The sequence below is a fragment of the Anopheles cruzii genome, chromosome 3 (assembly GCF_943734635.1).
Source record: "Anopheles cruzii chromosome 3, idAnoCruzAS_RS32_06, whole genome shotgun sequence".
In the NCBI taxonomy this organism is placed as follows: domain Eukaryota; kingdom Metazoa; phylum Arthropoda; class Insecta; order Diptera; family Culicidae; genus Anopheles; species Anopheles cruzii.
The window spans coordinates 14,015,869-14,043,780 of NC_069145.1; the positions used below are offsets into that span (position 1 = coordinate 14,015,869).

At 51.3% G+C, this 27,912-nt stretch overlaps 10 protein-coding genes across 12 annotated transcripts; 6 read left to right on the forward strand and 4 right to left on the reverse strand.

Annotated features, from left to right (window-relative positions):
- The first annotated feature begins 168 nt into the window (after positions 1–168).
- On the forward strand, positions 169–2,750 carry LOC128269893 (dihydroxyacetone phosphate acyltransferase). Its single transcript, XM_053007297.1, has 3 exons — positions 169–420; positions 511–2,267; positions 2,339–2,750. Exons 1-3 carry the CDS (start codon positions 169–171, stop codon positions 2,472–2,474), a joined length of 2,145 nt encoding a protein of 714 aa, XP_052863257.1. The 3' UTR covers positions 2,475–2,750.
- A 440-nt stretch (positions 2,751–3,190) lies between these two features.
- LOC128273707 (ribosomal protein S6 kinase delta-1) lies at positions 3,191–6,052 on the forward strand. Its single transcript, XM_053011733.1, has 3 exons — positions 3,191–3,406; positions 3,481–5,525; positions 5,594–6,052. Exons 1-3 carry the CDS (start codon positions 3,302–3,304, stop codon positions 6,033–6,035), a joined length of 2,592 nt encoding a protein of 863 aa, XP_052867693.1. The 5' UTR covers positions 3,191–3,301; the 3' UTR covers positions 6,036–6,052.
- A 370-nt stretch (positions 6,053–6,422) lies between these two features.
- LOC128273708 (40S ribosomal protein S3) lies at positions 6,423–7,876 on the reverse strand. The gene is made up of 3 exons (XM_053011734.1): positions 7,757–7,876; positions 7,157–7,353; positions 6,423–7,086 (listed from the first exon to the last, which is right to left on the reverse strand). The coding sequence occupies exons 1-3, from the start codon at positions 7,784–7,786 to the stop codon at positions 6,582–6,584; spliced, it is 732 nt and encodes a 243-aa protein (XP_052867694.1). The 5' UTR covers positions 7,787–7,876; the 3' UTR covers positions 6,423–6,581.
- A 397-nt stretch (positions 7,877–8,273) lies between these two features.
- On the forward strand, positions 8,274–9,338 carry LOC128274774 (60S ribosomal protein L6). 2 transcript variants are annotated; one of them, XM_053013079.1, is made up of 2 exons: positions 8,274–8,519; positions 8,577–9,338. In XM_053013079.1, the coding sequence occupies exons 1-2, from the start codon at positions 8,322–8,324 to the stop codon at positions 9,120–9,122; spliced, it is 744 nt and encodes a 247-aa protein (XP_052869039.1). In that variant the 5' UTR covers positions 8,274–8,321; the 3' UTR covers positions 9,123–9,338. The 2 variants fall into 2 exon arrangements, with proteins under 2 accessions (XP_052869039.1, XP_052869037.1); XM_053013077.1 differs by having other exon boundaries at positions 8,274–9,338.
- A 132-nt stretch (positions 9,339–9,470) lies between these two features.
- Positions 9,471–14,376, reverse strand: LOC128269894 (odorant receptor 85b-like). Its single transcript, XM_053007298.1, has 5 exons — positions 14,286–14,376; positions 13,285–13,381; positions 9,816–10,782; positions 9,610–9,765; positions 9,471–9,548 (listed from the first exon to the last, which is right to left on the reverse strand). The coding sequence occupies exons 1-5, from the start codon at positions 14,374–14,376 to the stop codon at positions 9,471–9,473; spliced, it is 1,389 nt and encodes a 462-aa protein (XP_052863258.1).
- LOC128275668 (glycine receptor subunit alpha-3-like) lies at positions 12,654–17,408 on the forward strand. The gene is made up of 5 exons (XM_053014249.1): positions 12,654–12,756; positions 15,387–15,471; positions 15,585–16,039; positions 16,099–16,334; positions 16,406–17,408. The coding sequence occupies exons 2-5, from the start codon at positions 15,395–15,397 to the stop codon at positions 16,967–16,969; spliced, it is 1,332 nt and encodes a 443-aa protein (XP_052870209.1). The 5' UTR covers positions 12,654–12,756; positions 15,387–15,394; the 3' UTR covers positions 16,970–17,408.
- Positions 17,409–17,829: 421 nt separating this feature from the next.
- LOC128271689 (transmembrane protein 208) lies at positions 17,830–18,916 on the forward strand. Its single transcript, XM_053009305.1, has 4 exons — positions 17,830–17,878; positions 17,946–18,104; positions 18,174–18,310; positions 18,381–18,916. Exons 1-4 carry the CDS (start codon positions 17,873–17,875, stop codon positions 18,604–18,606), a joined length of 528 nt encoding a protein of 175 aa, XP_052865265.1. The 5' UTR covers positions 17,830–17,872; the 3' UTR covers positions 18,607–18,916.
- Positions 18,842–20,431, reverse strand: LOC128271688 (palmitoyltransferase ZDHHC3). Its single transcript, XM_053009304.1, has 6 exons — positions 20,186–20,431; positions 20,018–20,061; positions 19,789–19,930; positions 19,381–19,602; positions 19,088–19,300; positions 18,842–19,015 (listed from the first exon to the last, which is right to left on the reverse strand). Exons 1-6 carry the CDS (start codon positions 20,264–20,266, stop codon positions 18,860–18,862), a joined length of 858 nt encoding a protein of 285 aa, XP_052865264.1. The 5' UTR covers positions 20,267–20,431; the 3' UTR covers positions 18,842–18,859.
- A 464-nt stretch (positions 20,432–20,895) lies between these two features.
- Positions 20,896–22,691, forward strand: LOC128273565 (protein CDV3 homolog). Of its 2 annotated transcripts, none has more exons than XM_053011560.1 (3): positions 20,896–21,179; positions 21,359–21,652; positions 21,746–22,691. In XM_053011560.1, exons 1-3 carry the CDS (start codon positions 21,009–21,011, stop codon positions 21,959–21,961), a joined length of 681 nt encoding a protein of 226 aa, XP_052867520.1. In that variant the 5' UTR covers positions 20,896–21,008; the 3' UTR covers positions 21,962–22,691. The 2 variants fall into 2 exon arrangements, with proteins under 2 accessions (XP_052867520.1, XP_052867521.1); XM_053011561.1 differs by having other exon boundaries at positions 21,362–21,652.
- LOC128273564 (putative fatty acyl-CoA reductase CG5065) lies at positions 22,533–26,800 on the reverse strand. Its single transcript, XM_053011559.1, has 8 exons — positions 26,659–26,800; positions 25,203–25,288; positions 25,015–25,131; positions 24,271–24,561; positions 23,976–24,189; positions 23,542–23,740; positions 23,231–23,470; positions 22,533–23,173 (listed from the first exon to the last, which is right to left on the reverse strand). Exons 1-8 carry the CDS (start codon positions 26,663–26,665, stop codon positions 22,801–22,803), a joined length of 1,527 nt encoding a protein of 508 aa, XP_052867519.1. The 5' UTR covers positions 26,666–26,800; the 3' UTR covers positions 22,533–22,800.
- Positions 26,801–27,912: the final 1,112 nt, after the last annotated feature.

A 27,912-nucleotide genomic window follows, 5' to 3' on the forward strand; every position in this document is an offset into this window, starting at 1 on the left:
GGGATTAATTCGCAGCGTCGGCGTTTGGTGTGTGAACCGTTTTTTTCGAATCTATCGTACGTTGGTCACACCCCCGGAAATCGCGGCCAGTGCTTTTATCAATCTCTCACGGGAACGCATCAATCTTATCAAACACGATTAGTGAGATAATTTTTATTCAACAGCACAATGGCCACTGATGGAACCCCGCACGGTCGTGGTGAGGCAATAGGTACCAGCACACCAGTCGAAACAGTACCGCCGACGGCGGGAGGGCTGGTCGAGTACCGGAACCTACTCGACGCAAAGTATCGCGACTTTCGAGACATGACCAAGCGCTACGCAGCGACACTGGCCAACGCAAAGGACAAGTCCGTCACGCCTCAGATGCTGAAGAAGCTCGTGCTCTCAAGCGATCGTATTCAAGCACTAATCGAAGAGGTAATGCTGCCGGATGTCGGTGACGCTACACCAGCGGAAGCGAGAGGCTAACGGACCAGTAGGTTTTATTCCCCTTTTTTTTTCAACCAGCAATCGGCTAATGATCCAGTGAAGCGTGACGCATTGGTGAGAAGGATTCGCGAGCTGCTGGAAGAGATTGCGCTCGACCAGAGTCTACCGGTCATTCGGACGCTCGGTACGATTCTGAATGCCATCTTTGCGCGAATCTACACCGGACTGCACGTAAACGAGGTGAAGCTGGAGCAACTGCGGGCTCGCTTTGGCCGCCAGACGGTCCTCTACCTGCCGAGCCACCGTAGCTACGGTGATTTCATCCTGATGTCGTACGTCCTGTTCTGCTACAACATTGCCATTCCGGGCATTGCGGCGGGAATGGACTTCCACTCGATGGCCGGCATGGGCAGTGCACTGCGCAAGACGGGCGCGTTCTATATGCGGCGCAGCTACGGCAACGATCGACAGTATTGGTACATCTTTCGGGAGTACATGCGGCAGCTGATCGTCGCGTACGAGCGGGGCATCGAGTTCTTTCTCGAGGGCACGCGCAGCAGAAGCAACAAAGCGCTGACACCGAAGATTGGCCTGCTATCGATGGCGCTTGAGCCCCTGTTTATGGGTGAAGTCGAGGATCTGTGGATCGTGCCGGTGAGCGTTTCGTACGATCGACCCGTGGAGGAGCAGCTGTTCGTGTACGAACTGCTCGGGGTCCCGAAACCGAAGGAAACCACCCTCGGGATGCTGAAGGCGCTCAGCATTGTGAAGGAAAATTTCGGCACCATCTATCTCGAGTTTGGAGACGCATTCTCGGCTAAGGAGTACTTTGGTGGGAAGCTAAACCGAGTGCAGCACACGGTGGCCCCTTCGTATGCGCAGCTACTGGCGCAGCCGGAACGCGATGCGATTCAGCATCTTGCCAACGATGTGGTGCACCTACAGCAGCGACGCATGGTACTGACCACGTTTCATCTGATTGCACTGTACTACAACCTGCGCAAGTACCACGGCCAGACGGTCGCGCTTACGGAGCTGGAGAGCGGTGTCCGACAGCTGGGTGTCATCTTTGGTGACCTCGGTGCCATCACCGAGGTGGAAGATGAGCGTGAGGTGAACAGCCGGATCGCCCAGTCATTAGCCGTGCACCGAAACATCCTGCAGCTGACGTCCGAACGGATTCTGGTCATTGCCAAAACGCGGCACGATTTCAGCCAGGTCGACAAACGCAAGCTGAAGGGACACAATCTTTCCGACGCGGTGCTGAAGCTTTCGGTTCCAATTTTCTCCCTTCAGCTCTACTGCAACCCCTGCCTGCACTGGTTAGCCGTACCGGCGATGGTTTTGCTGACAGCACGGCATTTCCATGCCACCACAGGCCAGGCCACGATGCAACGCAATGGGCTGCTAAATGCGGTCCGTGAGCTAAGACAACTATTCAGTCTCGAGTTTGTCCTGCACCAAACTCGGGAGGCGGAAGATTTCGATTCAGCCGTGAGCCATCTGAACCGACAAGGACTGATGCTCACAGTTGATAGCGCTACCCAGGGGCTGGGTATCGCGTCCGGCAAGGATCAGTTGGCGAACGTTTATCTCAGTGCACTCGGGCCATTCCTGTGCACATATCTGCAGGTGACGAACGTGCTGTTGCAACAGTTTCGGACCAGCGGGGAGCAGTTTACTGAGAAAGACTACATGGCACGCGTGCAGCAGTACGTAGAGCAGTTACTGTTGCGCCAGGAGCGTAACGTGCACCCGTATTGCCTGTCGTTGGACAGCATAAGCCTCGCCCTGCATTCTCTAGTCATACTCGGTGCGATCCGGAAAGGTAAACGGTAAGTGTGTTCGCGAGGTGTGTTCGTTCAACTGTTTTGAGCAAGCTCAGCAACTCGCTTTATCCTTGCAGAGAGAGCGTCTATGTGTACGATCTGACGCCGACCGACGTGATTGAATCGATCAACCGCCAGCTGTCTGCGTACTGCACGCTGTTACCGTTCAAGTACCTTACATTCCAGGATGCAGTTACTCGAAGCAAGCTGTAAATGCTTCCATATCTAGCCAATTTACTCCATCAGACCATAAAGTGTAAACTCTACGGGTGAACCAGTTGCGAATCCCGGACATTTTCTCGTCGTTCCGAACAATTTTAAAACCTTCGAACAATCGTGAGCTTCTCTGTGTCCAAATTTCATGTTATTGTGATTACCTTATGTTTTGGAGCGTAGTTTTGTTTTAGCTGTACTCGTTAGAAAAGCTTTGCATTTTATTTTCCCTAGTGGATAGGTGGATAGTGACGTAAATTCTTCCGGGGCGAGGGATCGACTCATAACCGCTAAAAGGTAGAAAGTAATAAATGTACACCAGGTTCTAGGCAATAGTGGTGCGTTCTTTGCCGGTATCAACATTGATTTTCGTCCGAAAATGGAACATGAAAGGGTAAAGCCTGGGCAGTCTATGCTGACCCCTAGCAAGCGGCACCAAGGAGATCGTACCGTATCGGCGGCAAACAGGTAATTTATGATACTACCAACTATGCTGCGAACAATACAAAATCGGATCACGATACCACCAATTCGGAATCGGTTCAATTTTAAACGGTTTCACGCCGCAGCCAGTTCGTTTGGGCTGCGTTTTTGTGTTTAGGCTGAATGCAGTTTTACACCACCAAACGTCAAACGCCTGATTTGTTTGTGTTTTGACAATCGACTTTTTCATTCACAACCCTCTGTTATCAGGTCGCTGGTTCCGTGGGGGCGTGTGTGGGAACGCATGTTTCACAGAACTGGCGGAGGTGCACCGTATGGTGGCAAAGTACCGCTACTGGTTCGCAATGGTACAGTAATCGGTTGCAGAGCGCAAAAAAGGGGCAATGTTAGTTGGACGCAGAAAACCGGAAACATGGGTGCACAGCTTTTCGGTGGACAGTGAAACGCGCAGGCACAAGGGCTTCACAATCTATCGCATCACTTCCATTGTAAGTGCGCCCCGTTCCTTCCTCGGGTGGCGCTGACCTCAGTTCATTGGATCATTCATTCTCGCACGTTGCAGGTGTTTCCCCGTTCCGTGCCGCAGGCCCTCACGCGCGTCATCCTCTGGAAGCGCTTCAGTGAGGTGAAGAAGCTGTACAAAGAACTGGTCCGGCGTCACCGGGAACGACACTTGTCGGGTGTGGTACCGGCGCTGGCCGAACAGTCGTACTTCAAGCGCTTCGATCCGGCCGTCATCGAAGAAAGGAGAAGGTACATTCTACGCCTGCTGGACTATGCCGGCCAGGAACCGGTCCTTTACCGTTCGTATGCCTTTGTGAGCTTTTTCGCTCACGGAATATCGCCCGATGACGACGACGACGACGAGGATGGCGATGACGGGGAGGAGAGTAGTAGCGGGAAGGAGATAGACGGATCGCCACTGACGGTGGTGCCGGGGCCACGAAACGGGCGTAGCAATATCGCGACAATAAGGCAATCGCTCGGAATCCGTCGGCAGGACGAGCTGAGTCTGATCGATCCGAGGCTCGATAATGATGCTGGCGAAGGGACCCGCTGTTCCAGTACGAGTGCCGGTGAAGTGGATGATGGTGACGAAGTGGATAGCTACCACCACGTTCCGGTTGTCGCCCCAATGGACGGCAGCAGGAGTGGATCACTGATGGATTCGATGGTTTCGGAATCGGGCTCGATCTCGGAGGAGTCCATATCACTGCGCCCGGCCACGAGCGAGAAAGCATCCGAGGAGGCGATGGACTACCTAGTGGATGCGGCGATGGTGTTCAGCAAAGCGGTGGAGGCCGAAGCCAACGGTGACTACAAGCAGGCCCTCGATCGGTACCGGCTGGGTATCGATCGGTTGCTGAGCGGTGCCAAGGACGACACGAACGCGACGCGCAAGAAAATTGCAAAGGAGAAAAGCTGCAAATATGTGGCGAAAGCGGAAGAAATCTACGAACGGTATTTACAGGATGCTACCGACGGCGATGCTGACGGTGGGCCAACGGTTCGGCAGCAGCAACACCAACCGATGAGTCCGATTTCTCTCGACGATCCTAGCTCGCCGATACAGCTGCTCGAGCGGCCGCTAAACTATCTGTCGCGCTACAAGGTGGTCAAGGTGATAGGCACCGTCATGCAGGTGCAGGATGTGACGGACAAAAAGTTTTACATCATGAAAAGCATTCGGCGGCCACTGGCGGGAATCTCATTTCCCGGCGCCGCCGTCTTCCCCCAGGATGTACCGTACATGGTGCCACTGGTAGCGTTCTTTCAGTCGACGGATGGAAGCATTTTCCTGCTGCTCCGGCTGATCTGTGCCGGCAAGCTGTGGGATTTCATCCATTCGTACCGCAAACCGGACAGCTACTGTCCATCGCCTGAGCAGCCGGAAGAAGGGCTTTCGTGCGCATCGGAGCACGAGATGGAAGCGAAGGTGGCCAGCTCTCACCAGCTCCAGCGTATTGGGGGATCACCAGCCGCCACCGAAGGATGTGGTTCCGGCTATTTGGAGCTCATTAACCAGTACAACAGAAACGGTGCAGAAAATAGCGCGGATAGAAGGGGCTTACATTCCACTGTTGACAAGACTGAGCAATCGCGAAACGAAGAAGCTACGAACGATGATACGGCGTTCGCCTCCGACAACGAGTTGGGCCCGGAGTCCGTCCAACCGGACGTCGAGCTGGCAGAAGCAGTTGAAGAAGAACAACAGGTCATTCCCTCGTTCGATACGCTGTCGAAGGATATGGACGTGCGGGAGCTGCTGTCCTGCAGCCAGCAGCTGCTGAAAGCTGTAACGCAAACACTGGAAGAATCTACGGAACAACCGACGGAACCGCCGCCCGAAACGGAGGACAGTTCCGACGATGGACCTCCAAACAGTATCGAAGAGCGCAACGCAAACGCAAACAGTAAATCTCATTCTAGTCAATTAGTTTTAGCGAAAAGAGCGGGCACGAGTATTAATGATGATGCTGGCGATCCGGCCGACCCGACATCACAGTGCACCACCAGTGATCTCCTGCCGGAAGGAGTCATTCGCCGTTGGATTAGCGAACTAGTGGTGGCGGTCGATAGTTTGCATTTCAATGGAATTGTCTGCGGGTAAGCGGACAGCGTGCCGAACCCGGTGATCTCGTCCAATCTGTACAGCCAGTGTCTTCTCTTTCCAGTGACCTTACGATGGACAATCTGTTGCTCGGCCCGGAAGGGCAGCTGATGCTGACGTACTTTCACCGTCGGGTGGAATCGTACTTTACGCAAACGGGGGCCGCCGTTCCGGTGGCTCCGAAACAAGCCGCCGTCCGGGAACTGTACGTGGCTCCGGAGCGCCCGCTCGAACCGAAATCGGACTACTGGTCGGTGGGGGTGATTATGTTTGAGATGCTGACAAAGCGTCCGTTCGTAGCCTGCCACCCGTCCGGAGTGTTTTGCTACCACGAGGTCCAGTATCCGGAAGGCGTTGAATTGTCGGCCGAGGCGCGCGACCTGCTCGAAGGCTTGTTACAGCCGGACGTGGAACGGCGTTTCGATTTCAAGCAGATCATCGCCAACCCGTTTTTCGATAGTGTCGATTGGGGCGACGTTAAACGTAGGGGCCACGGGAACTCATAGTGCATGGCGGCGGACTTCGGATTCAATGTGCAACAATAAAATGTGGTGTATCTAGAAACCATTTCGTGCTGAAATTACTGATTATCTTTACAGCATTAGTCTATCGTTGAGGTCACAGTCACTACCGAATGTAGCGGTGTGTTCAATAAGTGATTTGTAATTAGAAACGCATTTAATGCAAACGATTTTCGACCAACCAAAACGGTTCGTTTGAGGAGCGCATGCTTCGATGGCTTAAGAGGTAGCACATCATAACAGAATCAAAGCGCTGTCACGTTTTCGAAATTATAAGTGGAGGAAGCTTCTTCGAACTTAGAGTGCTTCGTTAAATGTGTTGAAAAATCGCTTTCTATGCTTGAAACGATAAATATTTCGAATGTTTTATTTTTAGTAAAAAACATTGTAAACAAGTTCGTTTATGTTACTCTCCAACCGTCTGGTGTGTATTTTCAACGCTCACCATTCATTCTCCCGGATCGGGAGAAACACCGGACAAACGCAAATAAATCCCATCCTTCGCTGCTTTACAAACTTTTACCACCCATCTTAGGCGGGCACCTCGCCACCAACGTGGTCAACCGTCTCGACCGGCTTGTTCTTCGGTTCGCTTCGCGGCGTGGAATACATGATCTCGTCCTTCGGCTCCACCACGGACACGTTGTCGGGCAGGGGCTTCTTCGGGCCGATCTTGCCGTTCGGATCCCACGGCAGCATGATCTTGACCTTGATGCCGAGCACACCCTGGCGCAGCAGCACGTGGCGGGTCGCGGTATCGACGTACTCGTTGCACGGATCACCGGAATGGATCATCAGTCCATCGACGAACTTCATCGATTTGGCACGCTGTCCACGCAGCTTGCCTGACACGACCACCTCGCAACCCTTGGCGCCGGATTCCATGATGAACCGCAGCACACCATAGCACGCGCGGCGGACGGCCAGACCACCGATCAGCTTGTAGCGGAGTGATTCTGCCTGCGCGATCGCACACAGACCGCGTGTGGCCACCTTTTCGGCGTACAGTTCCACGGATCCGGCACCGAACCCGAAACTGCAACAAATCCCAAAAAAGCTCATCAGTCACACACATTTCACCGCCGCCGATGTGGCGAACAACCTACCGCTTCTGTACGACGGCCGTCAGCTCGCGGATGCGACGCCCCTTCTCACCGAGCACGTTCTGGGTGCGGGTGGCCATGATGATGATTTCCGTGCGCGTCGGAGTAACACGAACCTCAACACCGGAGTATCCATCTTCGGCCAGTTCGCGAGTCAGGAACTCGTTCAACTCCGCCCGGAACATGCCATTGGCAACGAACTGAAAGAGGGAAAGGAAAGCAATAAGTAACAGTCCGTTGTTTATCTCGTACCTTGCCAGCCAGTGTGTGTGCCTGGCGGAAGTTGATGGCCGCAGCAGCGAGAGGAGGTTATGGCTCTGGATCAAAACAATTAGCGTCCGGTCCTGCCCCAAACACGACAATCAAACCGCTAATCTAGCAGTACAATTAGAACTTAGCAGCCCCCGCTGAGTGACCCATAACAAGCCTCCCGGGTGCGCCGTGGACCAGCAAGAAGCTTGGGCAGAGCGCGAATTCTGTCGGGCTTTGGCACCGCTTTTCTGCGAAAATACTGCCCATAATCTTTGCCCAAAGCACCTCTCACTGTGGCACACACTTCACGCACGCGTTCGGCACACATTGGTCCGTGGGGAATGTATTTACCCGGCGTTTCTTCGACACGGTGGTATTCATTTTGTCTGAACCACAACTTGTGTAAAACGTGGTACAAGCAGAAAAGAAAGATGTCAGGTCGGTGCAGTGTCAGTGTTGGTTGGGTCAGAGGGGCGAAAGAGGACGGGTAGAACGAAAGGGAGTCGACATTGATCGACATCCCGAAAACGCATAGTTGAACTGTCAAGGAACGCATTTCGGAAGCGATGAAATATTTCACATTTAATCTTGGATTTTTGAAGCTCCTAGGTTATGCTAATATTCCTATTCACCTAAAATATCTATTTCAATTATCCTAGGTACGTTTATTATCCCCTATGTTCGTTTATTACCCTATGTAGAACGTCGTGGAATAATCAAGTAAGTTTGAGTTCGAAAAAGTTTGCGTTTCTCGCTGCGGTTTTGTCGACAATCTCTTGTCGTCTGTCAAATGGCGGCGTTTGCGTTGCACGGGCGATCGCAGCGCCACTGACGGCCGCGACGGCCGATTGTCAAAACACTAACCTCAAAGGTTCTTTTCGTGGAGTGTGTTTCACTTATTTACACGTGTTTCAGGATGGCCCCGAAAGACCCAAAGGCCGCCGTCGCGGCCAAGGATGGCAAGAAGGCGAAAAAGAATCGCAAATTCAAGAACAGCTTCCTGGCCGATGGCGTACGTCGTTTTGCGCCCGGCAAGCTGCACCAGCGCCGCAAAATGTTCCAGCTGAAGAACGTGAAGCCGACGAAGGTGGAGAAGCCGAAGAAAGCCATGACTGTGGTGAAAAAGATCGGTGGTGCCAAGAACGGGGGTGAGCGTACGGTGCTGCTGAAGAAGAACAAGCGCTACCTGCCGACGAAGCGCTACGTGAAGAAGCGCCCGGCCAAGGGTTGTTTCCGCAACCACAAGCGCAACACCCGGCATACGCTGCGCAAGGGCAAGGTACTGATCCTGGTCGCCGGACGTCATAAGGGCAAGCGTGTGGTGCTGTTGAAGGTGTTGTCGTCGGGCCTGCTGCTGGTGACCGGACCGTTCGAGGTGAACGCGTGCCCGATGCGTCGCATTTCGCAGAACTATGTGATCGCGACCCGGACTCAGGTCAACCTGCGCGAGTTCGAGGTTCCGAAGCACATCAACGACCGATACTTCCGGCGGGTGATCGAGAAGAAGAAGAAGGACCCGCGCGTCGAGCGGGACATCTTCGCGAAGAAGGAATTCAAGTACGTTCCGTCGGAACAGCGCAAAACCGACCAGAAGGAAGTCGATGCGGCCGTGCTGAAGGCTGTCAAGGCCCACAAGGAGGGTCCCGTTGTGTTCCGCTATCTGAAGTCGATGTTTTCGCTGCGCTCGAACCAGTACCCGCACCGTATGCGCTTCTAAATCCGCTTCTGGCGGGCCTGCAACGGGAGAAAAACTCGGACGACGAGGAGGTACGGTGTTGATGGGCGTTGGTAAACAAAGAGAGTGGATAGTGGAAAACACCCTTTTACAATCTTAGCCGCAACACGGGAGGACGTTTGTTTATGGTAACATCATTCATCTGCGGAAAAGCACCTCGGAAAGGAATGGTCAATAAAATTTAAAGATTGTATCTTTAAATCAGAACCCGTCTCTGTTTTTTTGAATGGGATGACACCCGACGATAGCCGTTCAAACATCATACACAAACTAACATTTTATTGACTTTACTATGTTCTACTGAACTTCCAGTGGCATGCACCGTTTTCTCTATTTCTGACTTGAAACATTAGTTGGCTCATAGATCGCTTTCAGAAGCGTGAAGTAGGAGAACGATGTGCTTAAAATCTGAAAGAAAAGATCGATGGATGATCGTTGCTAGTTTAAAGCGCTGGCCGTTACAACTTGCCTTCGAGTAGCTGGCTAGTGAAACAATGGAAAATTTCAACGCGGTCAGCTTCTGCGGCTTGATCGAGCGTAGCATGACGAGCATTAACGATTTTTGGTGCGAAACCGAAGCATCGATCCAGTGCCCCTCGAAGGCACTGTACGGGATCTGGGCGCTCTGCAAAAATAACCGATCAATAGTAATCCTCGCTTTGTTTGAACTCTTACCGCTTCGATCAGCTTGTTCCCATAGTAACACAGCAGAAACACCTGCACCAGCGAGGACACGAGGAACAGTACAAACTTGAACAGATCGATCGGTGTAAGTCCGGCGGTGGCCTGAAATCCTACCAGACAGATGATGACCGAACTGCCCAGAAAGTTCACCAGTAGCGACGGTGAGAAGATGCGTTCCAATTCATTGCTCAGCTCGATGACGCTCTGATGGATGCGAATCGATTCGATTAGTTCCTCGTGATCGTTCGGAAGCATGTGACGCAATCGGTAGGCAACGATATCGAACTGCAGACACAGCAGAAGGATGATGGCACAAAACAACAGATCGGTGGACAGGTTGAATACGGCCGAATCGAATCCGCCCCAATTCTGGTGCAAAAAGGTCACCTCGAACAGGCCCGGCTGGTGCCAATCGTACCAGTACCACATGAAGTACGGCAACTCCTTGAGCCACGTGCCCTCGGTGTAGTAGCGGTTGACCATCGATGCCAGTGGCAGCAGATTGAACATCCAGATCAAGGTCATGTACAGTACGCTGAAGGATTTCATCACGACCTGCGACTCGCGGTTGTACTGATAAACACCGTAGCGCTCCTGAAGGATGGGCGATTTCGGGAACATCTCATCCAGCCGGTGCAACATTCCGGTCAGCTTGGCTTCGTTCGCCTTTATCGTCATGATCTTCACGAACGAAAGCGCAGTGAAGCCAATGCACGGAGCCAGAGCGGTCAGTTGCAAAAAGTTGGCCGAGCTGTCGGCGGCCTGAATGAAGAAGATGTGTTCGATCACCAGACAAAAGGCGGTGTTGGCGTACGAGCTCCAGAAAAGTAGCTGCTTCAACCGTGCTCGCCACGTTCCCCTGGGTTCGCCGTACCGTGCGACGCCGATCATGTCGAAAAATATTTCCGGAACCCGGATGAACGACTCGAAGCGTACCAGGTCTACCGATTTGTGCATCCTGGAAACGGCTATCTGATCACACGCGCAGTTACCGGAATGTTATGGATCCTCCAAAGGTCCACCCTTTGCTTTTAAACTTAATTCTGGCGTCCCAAGCTCCAAGTGCGCCCATCGTAAAATATTCATTAATGAGCTCCGAACGAACGTTTGGGTGGGTTTACTGGAAATCAATTAGGAACTTTGCCGGATTCCGACCAGCCAGCTGGCCGAGATCTCATGCTCGTGGGTAAATTATTCAGGAGTAAGACCAAAAGTTAAACCACTTATTGGTATGACTATCATTTCTATAGTTCCCTTAAAGCTCAGTGAGCTTGTCGTTAGACAAGGGACCCGAAAGGGTGGAACATTTGTCCCAACCACGCGATTAATTAGAGATCTACCTTTGGCTATTTATAACCCGGACACCGACAAGAACTCCAAATAAAGTGCATCCAATGCATGGAAAATAGCTGATCAATAGATAGCTCTTCTATCTTTTCTCCTCCGTCTCGGTTGGCGCTTTCGGTAGGGGTGCTATTTGTGTACACCGGTAAAGGACTCCAGGGCCAGGCCGCGAACCACGCGTCGCTGCTCGAGCAACTGAAAGTGGAACGGAACCCTCTACAGGAAGATGGTTTTTAGGGTGGATCTTTTCTCTCGTGTATGCTTCGCTTTTTAATGAGATGTCTGCGTGCTCTCGAGTGTCCACCGAACCACAATCGATGGCGATGGGCGTGTTCCGCACCAGCTGCAGGAAAACATTGTGACTTTTCCGTAATGGCGTGTGAATTCTTGGTTGACTCTTGTAATACTATGCGCGAACTTTGAGTGGAGTTTAAAGATTTACATCGTCCTATTTGTAATCTCTGGCATCTTGTCGTTTGACCTCTATTCTCGGCTAGGTCCAATTATGGAACTACTTCACCGAACTCTGCCAAGAGCATCCTGAGTGTTGGTCAAACCACCGAAAAAGGACAAGTACCCTGTTGAGGTTATGATCATTTTGGTCAGAATGTGGTTAGCCCACAGTTCTGTCGCATCATGTAGCAGCGTGTAAAAGTGTCGAAAGAATATTTTGGGTGAACTCAACCTGGTTTAGTTGTGTTACATTTACAACACCCACACCCATGGGGTTCATCTCGCCGAAACTCCCTAGTGGTATCTTGTTGGTGGACGACGTTCGCCATTGTTCTTTGCATGCTTCACCGTTGCATCGTCTCCCGGAACCGCCATACACACACACACACACACATATACAGTCTGTGTGGCAAGTAAGGTAAAAGACGGAAGGAGAAAGACACTAATGATGGCGTCGGCGTCGGCCAGGACAAATAGTACACACAACGATGGGGACGATGTTGCGGCAGTCGCTATTGCTGCCAATGATAGCCATGCGGATGATGATGAGAGATCAAGGACACTCGAAGGCACACAAAGCACGAACGGATGGATGGACAGGAAGTGAAAAAGGGCCGCGGCTCGCAAGTGTGGCCGAAGTCTGCGGCATGGCGAAGTCTATTTAAGTGGGAGCGGGTGCGCATAATGGTCCAGTTCAATTTTTAATCTCGGGTGCGAATGATCCGAACGGCCGCTAGTGGGCCAGTAGTGGTCGCGGTAGTACTTGGTTACATATTGGTTGTTGTAATTAATCAAGGGTTTACACTGTACGTTCCCCGGTTTAACCCAAAGCTAAAGCAAACGTGTTCTAATGAACAGTGGCGACGGGTCTCGGACGAGCAGACGAAACTGTTTCCGGGTCCGTTTACTAACATCATGTGAAGAAATCGTTGTGAAGCTTAGATAATGAACCTTGTTTTCGTTGAATAAAGTGTGTATGTCTGTGTGTGTGAGCCGCCATTGATCGATATCCGGAAAAGTAGCAAAAGAGCAAAAGCATCTTTTCTGTCGATCGACCAGCACCGTCTCCCGGATTCAAGGATAATTTAAGGAATATTTGCATTTTCTCATAACAAACCGCACCAAATTACGCTTTGTAAGTGTGATAATTACCAAACAGTGTTTTTTATCGTTTTGCATTCGCAATTTGAGTTCAGTGTTCAAGGGCATTTCAAATCGTGTTTCGATCTTCTTCGATTATGATCTGCGATTAGCGTTTTTAAAATCCTCTCGGCCAATTTCTAATACGGTCGATTGTTAAAGTATCGATTATCTTCTGAAAGCATTATAAGTTGGCAAATTACACCGAAGTTTTCATCGGAATCTTTGACTTTGAAGCTTCCAGAACTTCTGAACTCCACGGCCGGTTGCAACAGAGACCATAAACAACAACGTCTGTGGGTTTCTTTCTTAGCGGAACGGACTGGGCCGTCTTTTTATTATCTGTAGTTGTTGCTGAGCATTTTCTGCTCAAAAGTTGTACAATGAAATGTCCCTTTTCAAACGAGGTCCACTTCAAACAAATCAACGCAGTGTTGGATCATCTCTTACATGATCAAACGTTGGTGGTGAATCTAGCTTGGTTTCGTACCTATCAATTAACAATCATAGTAATCCGGAAAACCATAAGAAGAAATATTCTTGAATAACCTTCTTCTTAATTGTAGACTTTGGCCGAAATTTAAATACATTTAAAGCCCCACCCCGGTATCGTCGAATCACTTCAAAATGATATCTCAAAACACTTATTAAAAATGGTCCGAATCGAGTTAATTTTGGGCGGGTCTTCCAGATAGCGTCGCAAGCTCTCGAGCTTTATAACGCTTCAAAACTGTTTCCCCAAAAATTAAAATACAAATCCCTTCAGGTCACAAATTCTGGTCAACAAACTATTGAGTGGAACCAACAAAAATCGAGATCCTCATTTCTACACACACAAAGCACAAGCTGGTCCGGGACTTGGAACCTGGCTTCCGTGGCTGCTTAGTACAAAAATAGGCAGTCGAAGGACGTCGATTTAAAGGCACTTACCGATGTGCTTCAAAGGGCACCAGCAGCACCCCGTGTTCCCGTGGTCCTGCCTATTGTTTGCCCAGAGGGTGGTGATTACGATGCAATGTGGCCGCCGGTTCCGTGGGACTGGAGGATCCATTGGCACATGCTTCCTGCTGCCGAGAAAGAGAAAGTACTCCACCGAGGCACCGAGGACCAGACAGGGGAAGTACCGTACGGTACACTATCTTTAGCTCGAAGCCGCTCACTACAGCCTGGAACCCCCGACAGCGTGCTAAGCGGAGGAGAAGTGAGGATGTAAAATTTGCTGACAACGGAACATGATGTTCCGCGGTTCCGCCTGCAGACCGCGTGCCGTGCACGCGGCTCGCTGCAAACTCGAGTATGTGCTCTGCAACGTGCCGCTCTGCAAGTGCTGCGCATAATTCATTATGCTCGGCTCGGCTCGGTACGAAGATTTCTTTCTTCCTCCCTTTTTTCGCGACGCCCATCTCCGTCGCGACGAGCGAACCACGGGCCGGGCCATTATATGTGGGCCAAATCGGTGGAAATCGCGTCGTGCCTGGCCAGAAGTGGTTCTCGTCGAGTGGCATCTTCAGTAATTTCACTCACCCACCTCTGTCCGGTGGGTGGTTCCGGTCAGTCGTGGGCCAAGGGGCGGGAGCCGCTGCGGCAATGTTTTCAGCGTGTTTAACTCTGGCATCCTGCCGCCGCCTTCGGTGGGTTATGACGTTAATCGTTTGCGAGGTGCGGGACTTGCTTTGTGCTCTCTTCCAAGAGGGCGACCTCCTGCGGGGGGCCGCTTCATCGGTAAAGCATGATTATGTTCGGGCCTCTTGTGAGCGTATCCTCTGCCTATTGTTTGTCGCTGACAACAAATGCTTCCGCCGTTCCCGGGTGATGCGGTGCAGGATTATCAGAAGGCCATACATACACTCTGCAGCCGCAGCATCAGATGCTGATTCCGTGAAGTGTTACTGTGCTATCATCCCGGTAAAATCTTCCTGGTCCTGTTTTATCTACGGTCGGGTTCGCGGATCATTACTGTTTTTAAAAACTGTTACACTCATCCGCCTGTTTTGGATTCATTGTTACCCATTACATGATTTATACAGAAAATTACCAATTATCTGTTCCTTATCCTATTAACATTTTTATTACTTTGAGGGACCATCTTTTTAAAAATAAGATAACGACTGGACAGGATAAAACAGGATACGAAATACCTGTCGAAAGCAAAAATAAGATTCAGAACAGTGATTTAAATGAGGTGAAAACTACAAACCCGACAAATCTTTAAAGCCAGATCTTTGAGACTAAAACTGTATCTTGGTCTCATTCTTAAAATAAATAAGTCATTTTTATACGCTTTCATTTGAAGGGTCATTTGGAGAAAATAGCTAGCGCAAGTTTAATCAATTACTGCAAAACATTAACGGCACGTTCGAAGAAAGAAATTAAGACAACAACCAGACTAAATGCAAAAGAAGGGAAATCAGTTTCTCAATCTCATCGTTAGCATAAACCATTGTCTGGCCTCAAATGACCTAAGAAATGTGAGACTTTTAAAGTCTTACAACGTACAACGTACGTACAACATGGCAAATGTAGACGAATGAATTCTTACAAATATAGAAAGGCAAACAAATAAATGATTTGGTAAAGTTTAACGCAACCCATTTTGTGATTCACACTCTTCGGCTTATCCCACAGACAAGGACATGCTGATGCAGTATACGATTAGTGGGTTGCTCGTGATCGTTGCGCAATGCATCAGGGAGATCAACGGAGAATATCAGTAAGTAGTATCGACAAGGTGGCAAATAAACGCTAACACTCGCGAGCCATAAGCAAGCTGCATTGGTGGAGTTGTTTCGTTACTCATTTCGTTACGCCGACCCTTTCAAACAGAACCAGCCTTACGTTCAACGATATTCTGCCGGAGGATCCGAAGCTGTACGATAAGATGCGCCCACCGAAAAAGGATGGCCAACCGACGAGCGTTGCCTTCCACGTGACCGTCATGGGATTGGATTCGATCGACGAAAACTCGATGACGTACGCGGCCGACATTTTCTTCGCCCAAACGTGGAAGGACCATCGGTTGCGGTTACCGGAGAACATGACGTCCGAGTACCGGCTGCTGGAGGTGGACTGGCTGAAAAACATGTGGCGCCCGGATTCGTTCTTCAAAAACGCCAAATCGGTCACCTTCCAAACGATGACCATCCCGAACCACTACATGTGGCTGTACAAGGACAAGACGATCCTTTATATGGTGAAGCTGACCCTCAAGCTGTCCTGCGCGATGAACTTTCTGATCTACCCACACGACACGCAGGAATGTAAGCTGCAGATGGAAAGTCGTAAGTAGCGAGCCGATCATCGACCTTGGCCGACGGTTGATAGCTTCTAACACCCACAGTGTCACATACAACCGACGACATGGTGTTCCAGTGGGATGAAGAGGTGCCGCTGGTGGTTGACGAACACATTGAACTGCCTCAGCTGGCTTTGGTCAAAAACTTCACGGCCGACTGCACACAGGTCTACTCAACCGGCAACTTTACCTGTCTGGAGGTGGTCTTTGTCCTGAAACGGCGCCTCGGATACTATCTCTTTCACACCTACATTCCGACCTGTCTGATTGTCATCATGTCTGTGGGTTTCAGATGCGGTCCCAAATCTTACCTCTGATCGGTGCGCTAACCTGGCCTACTTCCATTTTGCAGTGGGTGTCGTTCTGGATTAAACCGGAAGCTGCTCCGGCCCGGGTGACGCTCGGTGTAACGTCCCTTCTGACGCTCAGCACGCAGCACGCCAAATCGCAGGCCTCACTGCCACCGGTGTCCTACCTGAAGGCTGTCGACGCGTTCATGTCCGTGTGCACGGTGTTCGTGTTCATGGCCCTGATGGAGTACTGTCTGGTAAACATTGTGCTGGGCGACTCGGATCCACCGACTCCAAAGCCGCAACCACCGCCCAAGCTGGACAAGTTCTTTGACTTCACGCCCAAGAACGGCAAGCGGAACAGCAAATCGCACGACCATCCGCACGACGTACCGATCACGACGTTCCAGCGCCAGGAAAGCACCCTGTTGCTGTCGCCGGTGCCACACATCCAGACCATTCCGCCGCCGCCGAGCAAACCGGCCTCGGCCATTCCGAAGCTAACCCCGGCCCAGATGAGGCTCAAACGGGCCATCAACATTGATCGCTTTTCGCGGGTTTTCTTTCCGTTTCTATTTACACTGCTCAACGTTACGTATTGGATAATGTTCTACGAGTACATTTAAGTCGTTTTCAGTTCCTCCCCGACCTTTTGTCGAATTTTAACATCCAGCACTGGTACCGCCCGAGAGGGTTCCGAGGATAGTAGCGGTTAGAGTAGTGTCGCAGAACGATCTGCAATCTTGTAAAAATACTATTACGAAACACCATGCGCCTCCACTGGACAATGTACGAAGCGAAGCTTCCGGAGCGGTTACGAGAAGTATGGAAAGAAGTGTTAGGGGTAATGCGAAGCGAATTCCGGTTTTCTTAGAGAACCGGGCCTAACGAGCCGTGGACGAAGTAAGTTGCTCACAGCCAGAGCTTATTCTTAAACAAGGGTTAATCAAATAAATGCATTATTAAGGTTAAGATAGCATCAAGCGATGGAAAATAGCAACACCGCCAGCTGTAGGCCCTGGGGTGTGTGTGTGTGTGTGTGTGTAAACGGAGCGAGAAAACAAAACCGCCCTTCCTCGAAATCGTTATACTGAATTACTGAAACTAGTAGTAACGTTTAACGCGCATAGCGGCGTTTTAGTCTAAGTGAATAATGAGTATGCATAAATTTAACCATTTCAAAATAAGAAATATGAATGAAATAAAGTGTTTTCTTCTCTTCAACACGGCAGCTGGCGTGATAGGTTCACCATTCACATCCGTTTTTTTACTACCATATTCCATTGCAGGTGAAATTAGCAATAATCCTCATTTCTATGGGTAACGGAAATGTAATCGAAAGTCCCGATCAAATTGAATTGAAAAGTCCCGCTGAAATCGTAAAAGGCCTTTTCAAGGAGTACTAGAGCAATTTGACAGCTCTGAAACTGGGCAGTCCAACTTGACAGAAGACTGTGGATGTGTTTTGATTAAACGACAGCAACGAACCAACGACGACAAAGATAATAAGATCCCAACGAAACCTCATCATGTCGGTAAGTGTTGAGGAAAAATTGTGACTGAAAACACCCTAATAATGCTGTTTTCCGTGGCCCAACGCAGCAACAACAAGCGCCGAAGAAAAAAGCGACCAAAGGTAGCAAGCAGATCGTGGAGGAAAATGCAGCCACGGTTAAGTTTTACCGAAACATGTCCCTGATCGCGACGGGCGTACAGTTCCTGGGGTTCGCCGTTTATGCCGAGCTTTCTACCCTCGCAGTGGTGCGTACGCGTAGAGTTGCCAACAGAGCGGCCGATGGGGAAAACAATAACGCTCCAATCTGCTTTCAGATCATGACGATCCTTTGCCTGGTGGCACACGCGGCCAGCTTCTACTTTATGTCGCTAGTAAGCAAACCGAAACTCACCGAGAAGGGAGACATTATAGAAACCGGGACGGATCTAAACATCGAGGGAGGAATCACGGAGTAAGTGTTGGTTTGTGGTGGTGCTGCCTCTCGCGCAAGTATCTAATTCGCGATGCCCCCTATCCTCCAGGCATGTAAAAGACATCGTCATATTGACCTCGGGAACGCAGCTGGTTTCGATTCTGTCGGAATACTTTTGGCTGCTGATGCTGCTGCTACCCATACGAGCCGGCTGGTTGCTGTGGAACACCGTCGGGAAACAGTTCTTCCAAGGTGATCCGGCCGAAGAGGCACCCGTGAACGATAAAAAGCAGAAGAAAATGATGAGAAAAATGAACCGCACGAGGCAATATTGAGGGCTGTGATGCGGCGGGAAAGACGTGCCGGGTGCCGTTCGGGACCCGGCAAACCACACAGACACAACTGGAAATAACAGGAAATAGCATACTGACTACCGACAAAACAATGGCCTATCGTCATCATTTCTTAACCAACCACGGGACCACCATTCCCCCCGGGGGGCCCCGGTGGCCGACTCTAGTCGTAAACGGGCCGATTCGTCGTACATTAAGCGAAACGGAGTACTGTTTGTTACTGTTTTTGTTTTTATTAGACTGAATATAAATAATTACCATGCTTGGCTCGAAGCGGCTGAGTGAATGGTGAAAACCATGATAGCGAAAAGTTACCGAACACGGCCTGAAAGCTTTTCCAGCGAGATTTTTTCACCCACCGGGCTTCCTCTTTCTTCAGCTGCTCTATACCCTGCGGAGCACGAGGACAAACAAAATCGGGTTTGAAAAGCATGAATATTGGGGAACAGCGCACACAACGTACCGTTTCATCGGTCCAGATTGCATTCAGCTGGGTGCCGAGCATGATCATGGTGAAGACCGCAAACAGGAGCGCTTCCAGTATGAGGAACAGCAGCAGTATTACCGTCGCCGGTGGCGAGTAGTTCGAGCATTCCCTCCACTCATTCTTGATGCACAGACAGAACTGGTTGACCGCCAAGAAGATCGAATGGATGGAGATAAACGCTATGTAAAACTGCAAGACGCGCAGGTTAAGGTTGAGTGGTCCATGGCTCGTGCTAACTACGGCATCCTTTGCGGGCCGCTTCGGCTTACCGTGAAAAGTACAAAAAACTTCTGATTGTTCTCCCCGACGCAATTGTTGATCCACGGACAGTGGTGGTCCATTTTACGTATGCAGCGCTGGCATACCGAGCAGTGATGGGCTCGTTCTGGCTTAATACTGCAACATTTTGGGCACTTGAAAAACACCTGCCCCTCCTGATAGCCGAGCAGCTGGATCATCTCCTTCGTGGCGTTCCCTTTCGGAACAGCACCCTGTGCATTGAGGGACGGAGATGGTCAGAAGCATAAAAAACCCACACGATTAGCGCACACGAAACGGATTAGGCTTATCAGCAGTACTGAACCGTTATCAAGTTCTATCTCACTTTATCTGTAGGATTTATGGTAGATTAGCGTGGCCATGAAATCTACCCCTTCCTTGCCGGAACCCTTACTCACCGGATCAGACAGCATTGTCCGCAGGTGGGATGCAAACGCAAGGAACGATGCAGTGTTAAAGATGATAAAATTAATGTACCTGTATGCTTTATAAGGATTCGGCACAAGGATCACCATTGTGACGACGAACTCCGCGTACAATCTGTGGAGTATATTGGAAAGAAGTGGATGCGTTTACTCATATTCTATCACGCTGCAAGTCCCCAGATTGCCCAGGTCACGAAATTACATCAAACTCCACGTTAAGACGGCGCATATGATGCCACAAATGTCCTGCGGAAGAAGAGATGAAAAGTGAATTGAAAATCAACGCCCAGATTCGACCTCCGCTGGACACATCCGCCATAATTTGGCCGAGGATGAATCGGCAAACTAACAGGGTGGACCGCAACAGTACCTGAACGCACCAAACACGGCCTCCGAAGTAGCGGTTTTGCGTTTCCTTTTCATTTCGCATCAACATGTACTCATATTCCATGGCACCCGCCACTGCTTGGGACTACACCCAATTAGCAACGCACTGCAGCAGTCCTTGTGCGGACCGTCTCCACCCCCGCGGGTGGATCAATCGATATCGCGTGAACGTCGCAACAAAACGCAAAATAACACTTTAGCGCTTACAGACATTAGGTTGGCATTTTGATCCTGGCCGTGAGCTAGGACGGAACGGATTCGATCGGTGCGGAGCCGTAGCGGCGCTGGGGGGGTGCTGCTGTCAAATCAACGAGTTGCGTGTGGAATTCCCTCTGGACAGGGCCCTCAACCGATACCAAAACCGGGCAGTGTTGTGCTTAGTCGATCCTTTCCTAGTTCATTCCGTAGCATCCTCCGATGTGTACAGTAAAATCCATTTTACTGCATCTTCAGGATCATTCCGTAAAATATGTTTTACTCTCCTTTTTGCCTGGTCAAAGTTCATCCTACCGTACCAAATCGCACGTTGTGCTCGAACAAAGCCCGCGCAATTGCTGAGAGCGCGCTGTCAAAATTGCGACAAAGCTGTCAAACGAGCTGTCGCTGCCCGAGGAAGAAGAAGAAGGCGAAGCAGCAGCAGCCGACGGCCGTTGTCGGCAGTGAAAAAGGGTTTCATTCCATATGTCATCGCCCCGCAGGTTTAGTGTGTAACGTTCTAGTGCAGGAAAGGACCCACGAGGGACTTATTTCGTGTGTGTGTGCCCATTGCTTGTGCGAGTTGCCGCAGTCCGCCCAGCCGTTCGACCATGGCCGATCTGGATGATTTCTTCGCCAAAAAGGACAAAAAGAAAGGCAAGGGGAAAAAGTTCGTCACCGCCGAGGAGATTGCCAAGCAGCTAGATGACACGTCGAAGCGGGCAGTGGAGAGCAAAATGAAGAAATCCGAACCGACCGACAACAAGGCGGCTTCCGAACAGGTATGTGGCGGGGCGGTGCACCGGTGCTTTGGACTTGGAATCGTTGCGGATGTTTGAAGCCGCAAGCTGGCCCATACCCACACACACCATGGTGGTTACGGTGGATGTTGTGCTAAATTTGAGTTTTTTTGCTTGTTACATTTTCGTGCCCTTCCCGCGTGGTTACTACGATCAATCAGCAGGCGGAAGACGAATGGAAAGAGTTTGAGGAACAAAAGAAAGATTACACCGGACTAAAACTCGCACAGTTAACGATAGACGACGAAGGCAACCAGATCCACGACCCAAACCTACAGGGTGACTCAGGTGACGGGAACATGGACGGGGATGGCGAAGAAGGCGGCGAACGGGATCCTAGTAAACCGTGGAACAAATTGGACGCCACTGCAGCAGCCCGAGCCGCAATACCTTCGGCGGAAGAACCGGCGGCGCCTACTAGCAATGTCTACATTAGTCCAGCGCTGAAAAGTCTCGTAAGTGCCGCTTACCACGATTCGCCGCTACGGGGCCTTTTGGTAAACCAATGTTTTCTCTTTTTCCCACACTCACATAATGACAACCACCAGCGAGCGAAACAGAAGAAAGGTGCTCCGGATCTGAAGAACGAGGAATACTTCCCGACGCTCGGCGTGGATAAGCCGGAACAGCTGAAGCCGGTCAAGAAGGATCCTACGTTCGAGGACGTCAAACATGGTGTGCGGGTAAAAACGGTCGAAAAGTCAGCCTCCGGCCAGGTTAGTGTCGGTAACCGATACACTTCGCTCAGCAACAATGCGAGCTAGGGCCGCAGTCGCGGCGGATCCTCCCGAGCGCCTTTCCGTTATCTGACGCTCGCTCTCAGACGTTCTCCCCGTATGGCAAGCTTTTTGGTTTTGTTACTTCTGCGACGTTGCCACCGAACGATCGTGCGACTATGAGCCTCCTTGATGACCGTTCGTAATTCTTTGCGTTTCGTTTCTCCCCGCATATTGACCACCGTGCGCCGTCATTGATCGGTTTTCTCGGCCGAGTTCCCGCAACCCTGAGGGACGCGAGAGACCCTGCCTTCCTTGTTCTTTACTTTATTTTTGTTGGTTTTCATTAAGCATCAACTGCCGTTGTTCCATATGTAAAAATAAAACAACAAACTAATAAAATCAAAACTGAACCTCCGCCACAGAATGGCTTAACTTCACACACACACACACACACACACAAACACATGCACACGTACAGCACTCGCGTTGCGTATTACTTTTGCGTAAGGTTTTGCCTTCGATTTTGGGGGCTCCAGGAACGCGGGACCCATTTGAACTGGATCAATAAAAGTTAGTAATAAAAGTGACCTTCAGGCCGGTGCAGCATTAACACAGCGAATGCAATGGGTGTGCGTGCGTGACCGGTCGCGTCTCAAACCGCGTATCACCGGTTGCATTTACAGGCTTAAATCTCACGATTCGGCTTACTTTTAAGTTTATCTCGTTTATTGTCATGTAATCTTCGAAAGGAAAACAAATAAAAACAAAACACGAAACACACCAGCGACTGAGCGTGTCAAACTGAACCTAAGGGTAGTAGCCCGTTCCCAGCAGAGGAGCAATATCGTCGAAGTTGAAGGGGTTATGGTGCGTGGTGCAAACTCCTAAGCCCATCCCAGCATCTCGTAGACTGGCGCCTTCAGCCCGGTGATGGACAGGAACAACCACGCCAGGAAGTACAGCATGAACGCTTTGGCCACCTTGTCCAGCACGTACAGCATTTTGAGCTGGATGCGGGCCTTCGGTAGCGTCGACAGCGGTTCCCTCATGCAGAACTGTCGCCCGCCGAGAATGATCCGCCGGAGGTAGTCCTTCGTGTCGATTGCATCGGTATCCATCGTGAAGATGACGTTATCCTCCGCCGACAGATTCTGGGCGATCGCTTGATAGTGCATCGATTTAAAGTCCCACTGGCGGGTGGTGAAGAACTGCAGCAGGGTCAATCCTTCCGAAACCATATTCTGGATCCGGCACATGCTGCGGAGTGTTTTACGGTTATTACTGAAGTCCCCGGGAAGCGCTCGAGCTACTTACAATCGCTTCTGGCCAAAGCACAGCATCAGGAAATCGATCACGTAAGCGGGCAACCAGTGGAACAGCATGACGCATATGGTGTGGTAGGTTTTGTTCATAGTAATGTCCCCGTCCGGATACCAGACGCCGGCTTCGAACGGGTACTCGTAGGCGGTCGCTTTGCCCAGGTCCAGCACCTCCTTCCAGGTGGTCCGTTTCGTTTCACGGCACGTGATGTTGTACACCGGGATTTCGGATGGCCTGCGAAGCGGTCAGGACGGCGTAAGCGCGCAATCAGATGGTTTGCCTCCCTGCTTCACCCTCATACGTACATCTGCGCCATTTGTCCCATCGTGTAGGCGATCGTGATGAGCCCGTTGATGGCCAAATCGACCGGGATGACCTCTGCATTGTATTCACCATTGCACAGCATCGATCGTATGATACCCTTGCCGCCCGCCACCATGATACCGACCGGGCCATTCAAACTGTCGACCCATCCTTCGACGGGCTCAGCGTTGGCAGGGCACACTTTAGAAGAAGGGAGAGAGAGAAAGAGACCACGTGATTGAATTAGGTTCTAAATAAAGTTTGAACAGAACGTTGAATCGGTTGCCGCCTAGCATACATTCAGGCGCTTCTGAGAAAGAAATGCTGACGCAGCTCATCGATTGCATAATTGTAGGCGCAATCGAGGCGACCTTATCCTGTTACTTTGGGCTGTACGAGAAAGTTCTCCCGTCTCTCCGCCCCGTAGAGCACTTACCGATGCTAGGACGCACGATGCAAACGCGCAGGTTGGGATAGGCGTCGCGCACCAGCATCTCGGCCAGCCGCTTCGAGTAGGTGTATGTGTTCGGATGGGGCTTGAGCAGGCCCGGCGTGATCGTGTCCAGCGCCTTCTCATCCATCCACTCGACGGCACGCATCAGATCGTACGGATTGTGATGAAAGTCGTGCACCTTCTCGGTGAGCACTTCCTGGTGGGGGCGGGGCGCGCAAAGCGGGTTGCCATTGAGTGAAAATGTTGAAATTTCGAAATCCCTCGATTGCGCGTTTACCTTATCGCAGTAACAGAAGGCGGTCGACAGATGGAGCAGCGCTTGGAGGCGCTTCATTCGCTGGCAGAGGTCAAGTATGCGGCGCGTTCCGACGGTGTTCATCTCGATGGCATCCTTCAGCTTAGCCTCGAGCTTCAGCGTGGCCGCACAGTGGAACACCACTTCCACCTCGTCCACCAGCAGCTGCTCGTGGTCGGCGTTGATGCCGAGCTGGTCGCTCGTTACGTCGCCCAGTATCGGCACCAGCTTCTTATACACATCCGGTTTCTCCTCCTTGATTCGTTTGAAAACCTACGACCCATCCATCGTTTTTAATTCAGATCTTGATTGTTGGCGAACAGACTGCCGCCTCGATTGAGCCCCAAAAATAAGCGGCACCACACTCGGATTGAGGCTGATTGATCTGCCTCTGTTTAATTACGCAGCAAGACGATTACTCGGTTTGCAGGCGCAATTAGATCGTAATGGCGCAAGGAAGAAGAGACAACAGACGCGCAATACACTCCGCGGGGAGCCGCGCCTTTGGGAGGCTCTTCGCTCGGCTTACATAATGATCGGTTCGCCCTTCAGACTCCGGTGGGATCATACCGGGTGGCGATCACTCAACCGGCGATATTGACGTCAGGAATTAAATAATGCGGAGCTTTTTTGTGGCCTGTACGCCTTTCTCACTTGCGACTTATTTTTGGGGAACCGGCAAAAAGCGGCACGTTTTTTAATGTCTACAGCCCACGCCCAACTTACCGCCAACTTTAGCCAATCATCGATACGGGTCTGTGGCGTCTTGCCACGTTTCGGGCGCATCAACACGTAGATACGTTTCAAGTCCGAGCACGAGTAGAGCAGCTTTTCCAGCAGCACCTACCATGAAATGAATGAGGATGCATTTTTTAACGTCCTTCGCTGCTGGAGCTTCGATGAGTGGCAGTTACCTTGCCCATGAAACCGGACCCTCCGGTGACGAAAATCGTTTTCCCCGCGTACCATTGCTGCACGGGCGTTTTCATCGTGTTATCGTCTGCAAAGAGGTGAACCGTCGTAAAAATTAGTGCAACCGATATGGCCCCCGCCCTAGCCGAAGATTCCGGTTCCTTGATCGAAATTCAATTTCGACGATTTATTCGGCAAAGTGAAAGCTCCGGTAGTGATTAGCGTTGGCGCTGCGAGGGAAACTGCAAATCAGTGGAACTGTAGGCCGGAGCCGAACAGGCGCATAAGCTCGAATTTATTTTAAAACCCCATAATACACACGAAGGGAGGGTAAAAAGTGGCCCACAAATGCCGCGAGCGCGGAGTAGACGCCAGACTAGCAATATTACACAAGACCGAGCGAGCGAGCGTCGAGTTTTCGTTGTTCACACTATTTACTCCTCAAGGCCTCGAATTTGGCGACGCTACATTTTCGTGGCGATTAGTTCTGTAATTCGCTCGCACGGGACGGAAGTCGTAATGACAATGTTTAATGCATGTGGAAATCCCTACACGTGGTCACGTAATGCGCCCGTCGCTCGTGTGTTGCATAAATTAAACCCCACAACGCACACACACACACGGAGTCTCATAAACAAACACACACGAGAGGGTCGTAGGGGTCACAGCCCCCTTGCGGATCCTTCGGCATCGTCCTCGGCTCGTTCGAAAGTGCCTCGTAATGGTCACGCATGTTTTCGAGTCCACCACACGGCTCCGCTGGGTAACGTGCGTGTTTGGCCTTCCGCAGCCAGCACCGACAATATCTTCTACACCGCGAAATGCACCGGCCGAGAACCGACCTTCACGGGCGAACCGACCGCGTGTACCTTCCCGGGCGAAAATGCAGGCTTCCCCGGTGTGGGAAGGTTAGGCACGGCTTTCGCACGGCGTTACCGTTTTGTGCCGCGTGTTTTTCGGTGCGTTCGGAAGGTTACTTTGAATGGTGCAACCAACTCTCCGACTCTCATGTAATCGCACGGCACACGCAACGGTCCGAATGCCACTCCAAAAAGCCGATGTCCGAAGGTGGCGAAGGTTATACCGACGTGTGGCGTAAGAATTTTCCAGAATTTCCACTCCATGCAAAATCGACACTAACGGGGCCGTTGGGTCCAACCGTCTCCGGAGCAACAAACACAACTCACGCGGGCCTCGTGACTAATGGCGAACGGACTGTGACAGGGGTCGAACGGGCTGAAAACTTGTTTACCGTCGCGTTGCTTCAGCGTAATCCCTAGCGCACCGGACACGATGAAAAGTTGTTTATCCGCGGCGCGATTTAGAGAAGGTTACAAAGAGACGGCTGTTTTTGCCACTGGCGCGCGCCGGTGTAACTCCAGGTCCGCTACTCCCGGTCTCGCAGCAGGCACACACGTGTATCACTAGGGATAGGGCTGGACGGATCGGACACGTTACCTTTCATATTGCCTGCTTCTCTTCCCTGCCAGTGAACTAGTTACGATTTCGAGTTGCGCACCACGTCACGACGCACTGAACCGCGGAACACACGGAGAGTAATGTCCGGCCACGCACCAACGACCCGAAGTGCTCCGGTTTCGCAGAGCTCCAAACGCAGACTGGCCGTTGTGCCGGACGGTAACGCAGCTCTAGGTTAAGAGCGACTATAGAGCGTAGATCGCACCCCCCACGGCACGATCACGCTAAAAGCGCACGGCGAGCGGAAGGTTCTCCGTGCGGGCGGGGATACTACCTCCAACGAGGTCCCAACCCCAAGTCGTGTGTGTGTCAGTGTGTTCTGCGGTGGCGCATCCACGCTTCCCAAGTGAAAGTCACGGGCAGCGACAGCTGTTTAGGGCCCACGCGGGAACTCGCGCAGCCGCGCACACTTGGCCCGCGGCCCCCTAGCTGGCCATTCCAGACCGGAATGGACCAGGATGGTGGGCCACGTTCGTCCGGGAAGCCAAAGCCATCGTGTTCCGTGTTCCGGGGTTCGGGCGATAAAACCGTATCGCGACGCCGAGACCATAAAAGCGCGACCGACATTTATTGCAGCCTCCGGACGGTGCGGTGTAATATTTTCGTTGTGTTGGTTTGTGGCCCCCCGCTCCCAAAAATGAACGCTTTTTTTACATAACCTATTGCTCCAGTGCGGAGAAGAAGTGGACCCCCCTCGGGTGGGGTGGCCGCCGCTAGCTGACGCATTTTTCTTCGTGAAGTGTGCCTCTCCGATCTTAATGACCGGAGTCGAGAGTTTCGGGGCAGTTTTGGCCCTGAAAATCACCATCATCATCGTGGCGCGTTTTTGGACGTGGCATACATTTCGGTACACCCGGGGTCTCCGATCGCCGGGCCGTTCAATAGGTATGAGATCACTCGGCGCAGGTGATGCAATTGCTCAGATCAGTGCTCGATCGGTATCGGGCGTTCCAGGGCTGCCCATTTCGCCACCAGCATGAATAAGGCATCAGGCTTTTAGGCTTCAGAATTAACTGTGGTCTATTCGTCTACTCAGCGGTGCATTTTTACTTAATAAGTGTTGATAACACGGGGCCTACAGGGCTTCCAAAACCAGTTTGGTCCTCATCTTCGACGAGGTGCATCCATCTGACGTACAGACGCCTCGCCACAGCTTCTCAGCTGCGATCGCGCTACTCGCTGAAACCCGTTTGTGGCATTCTTCGCAAGCCAACAAGCCACCGAGATCGCGTT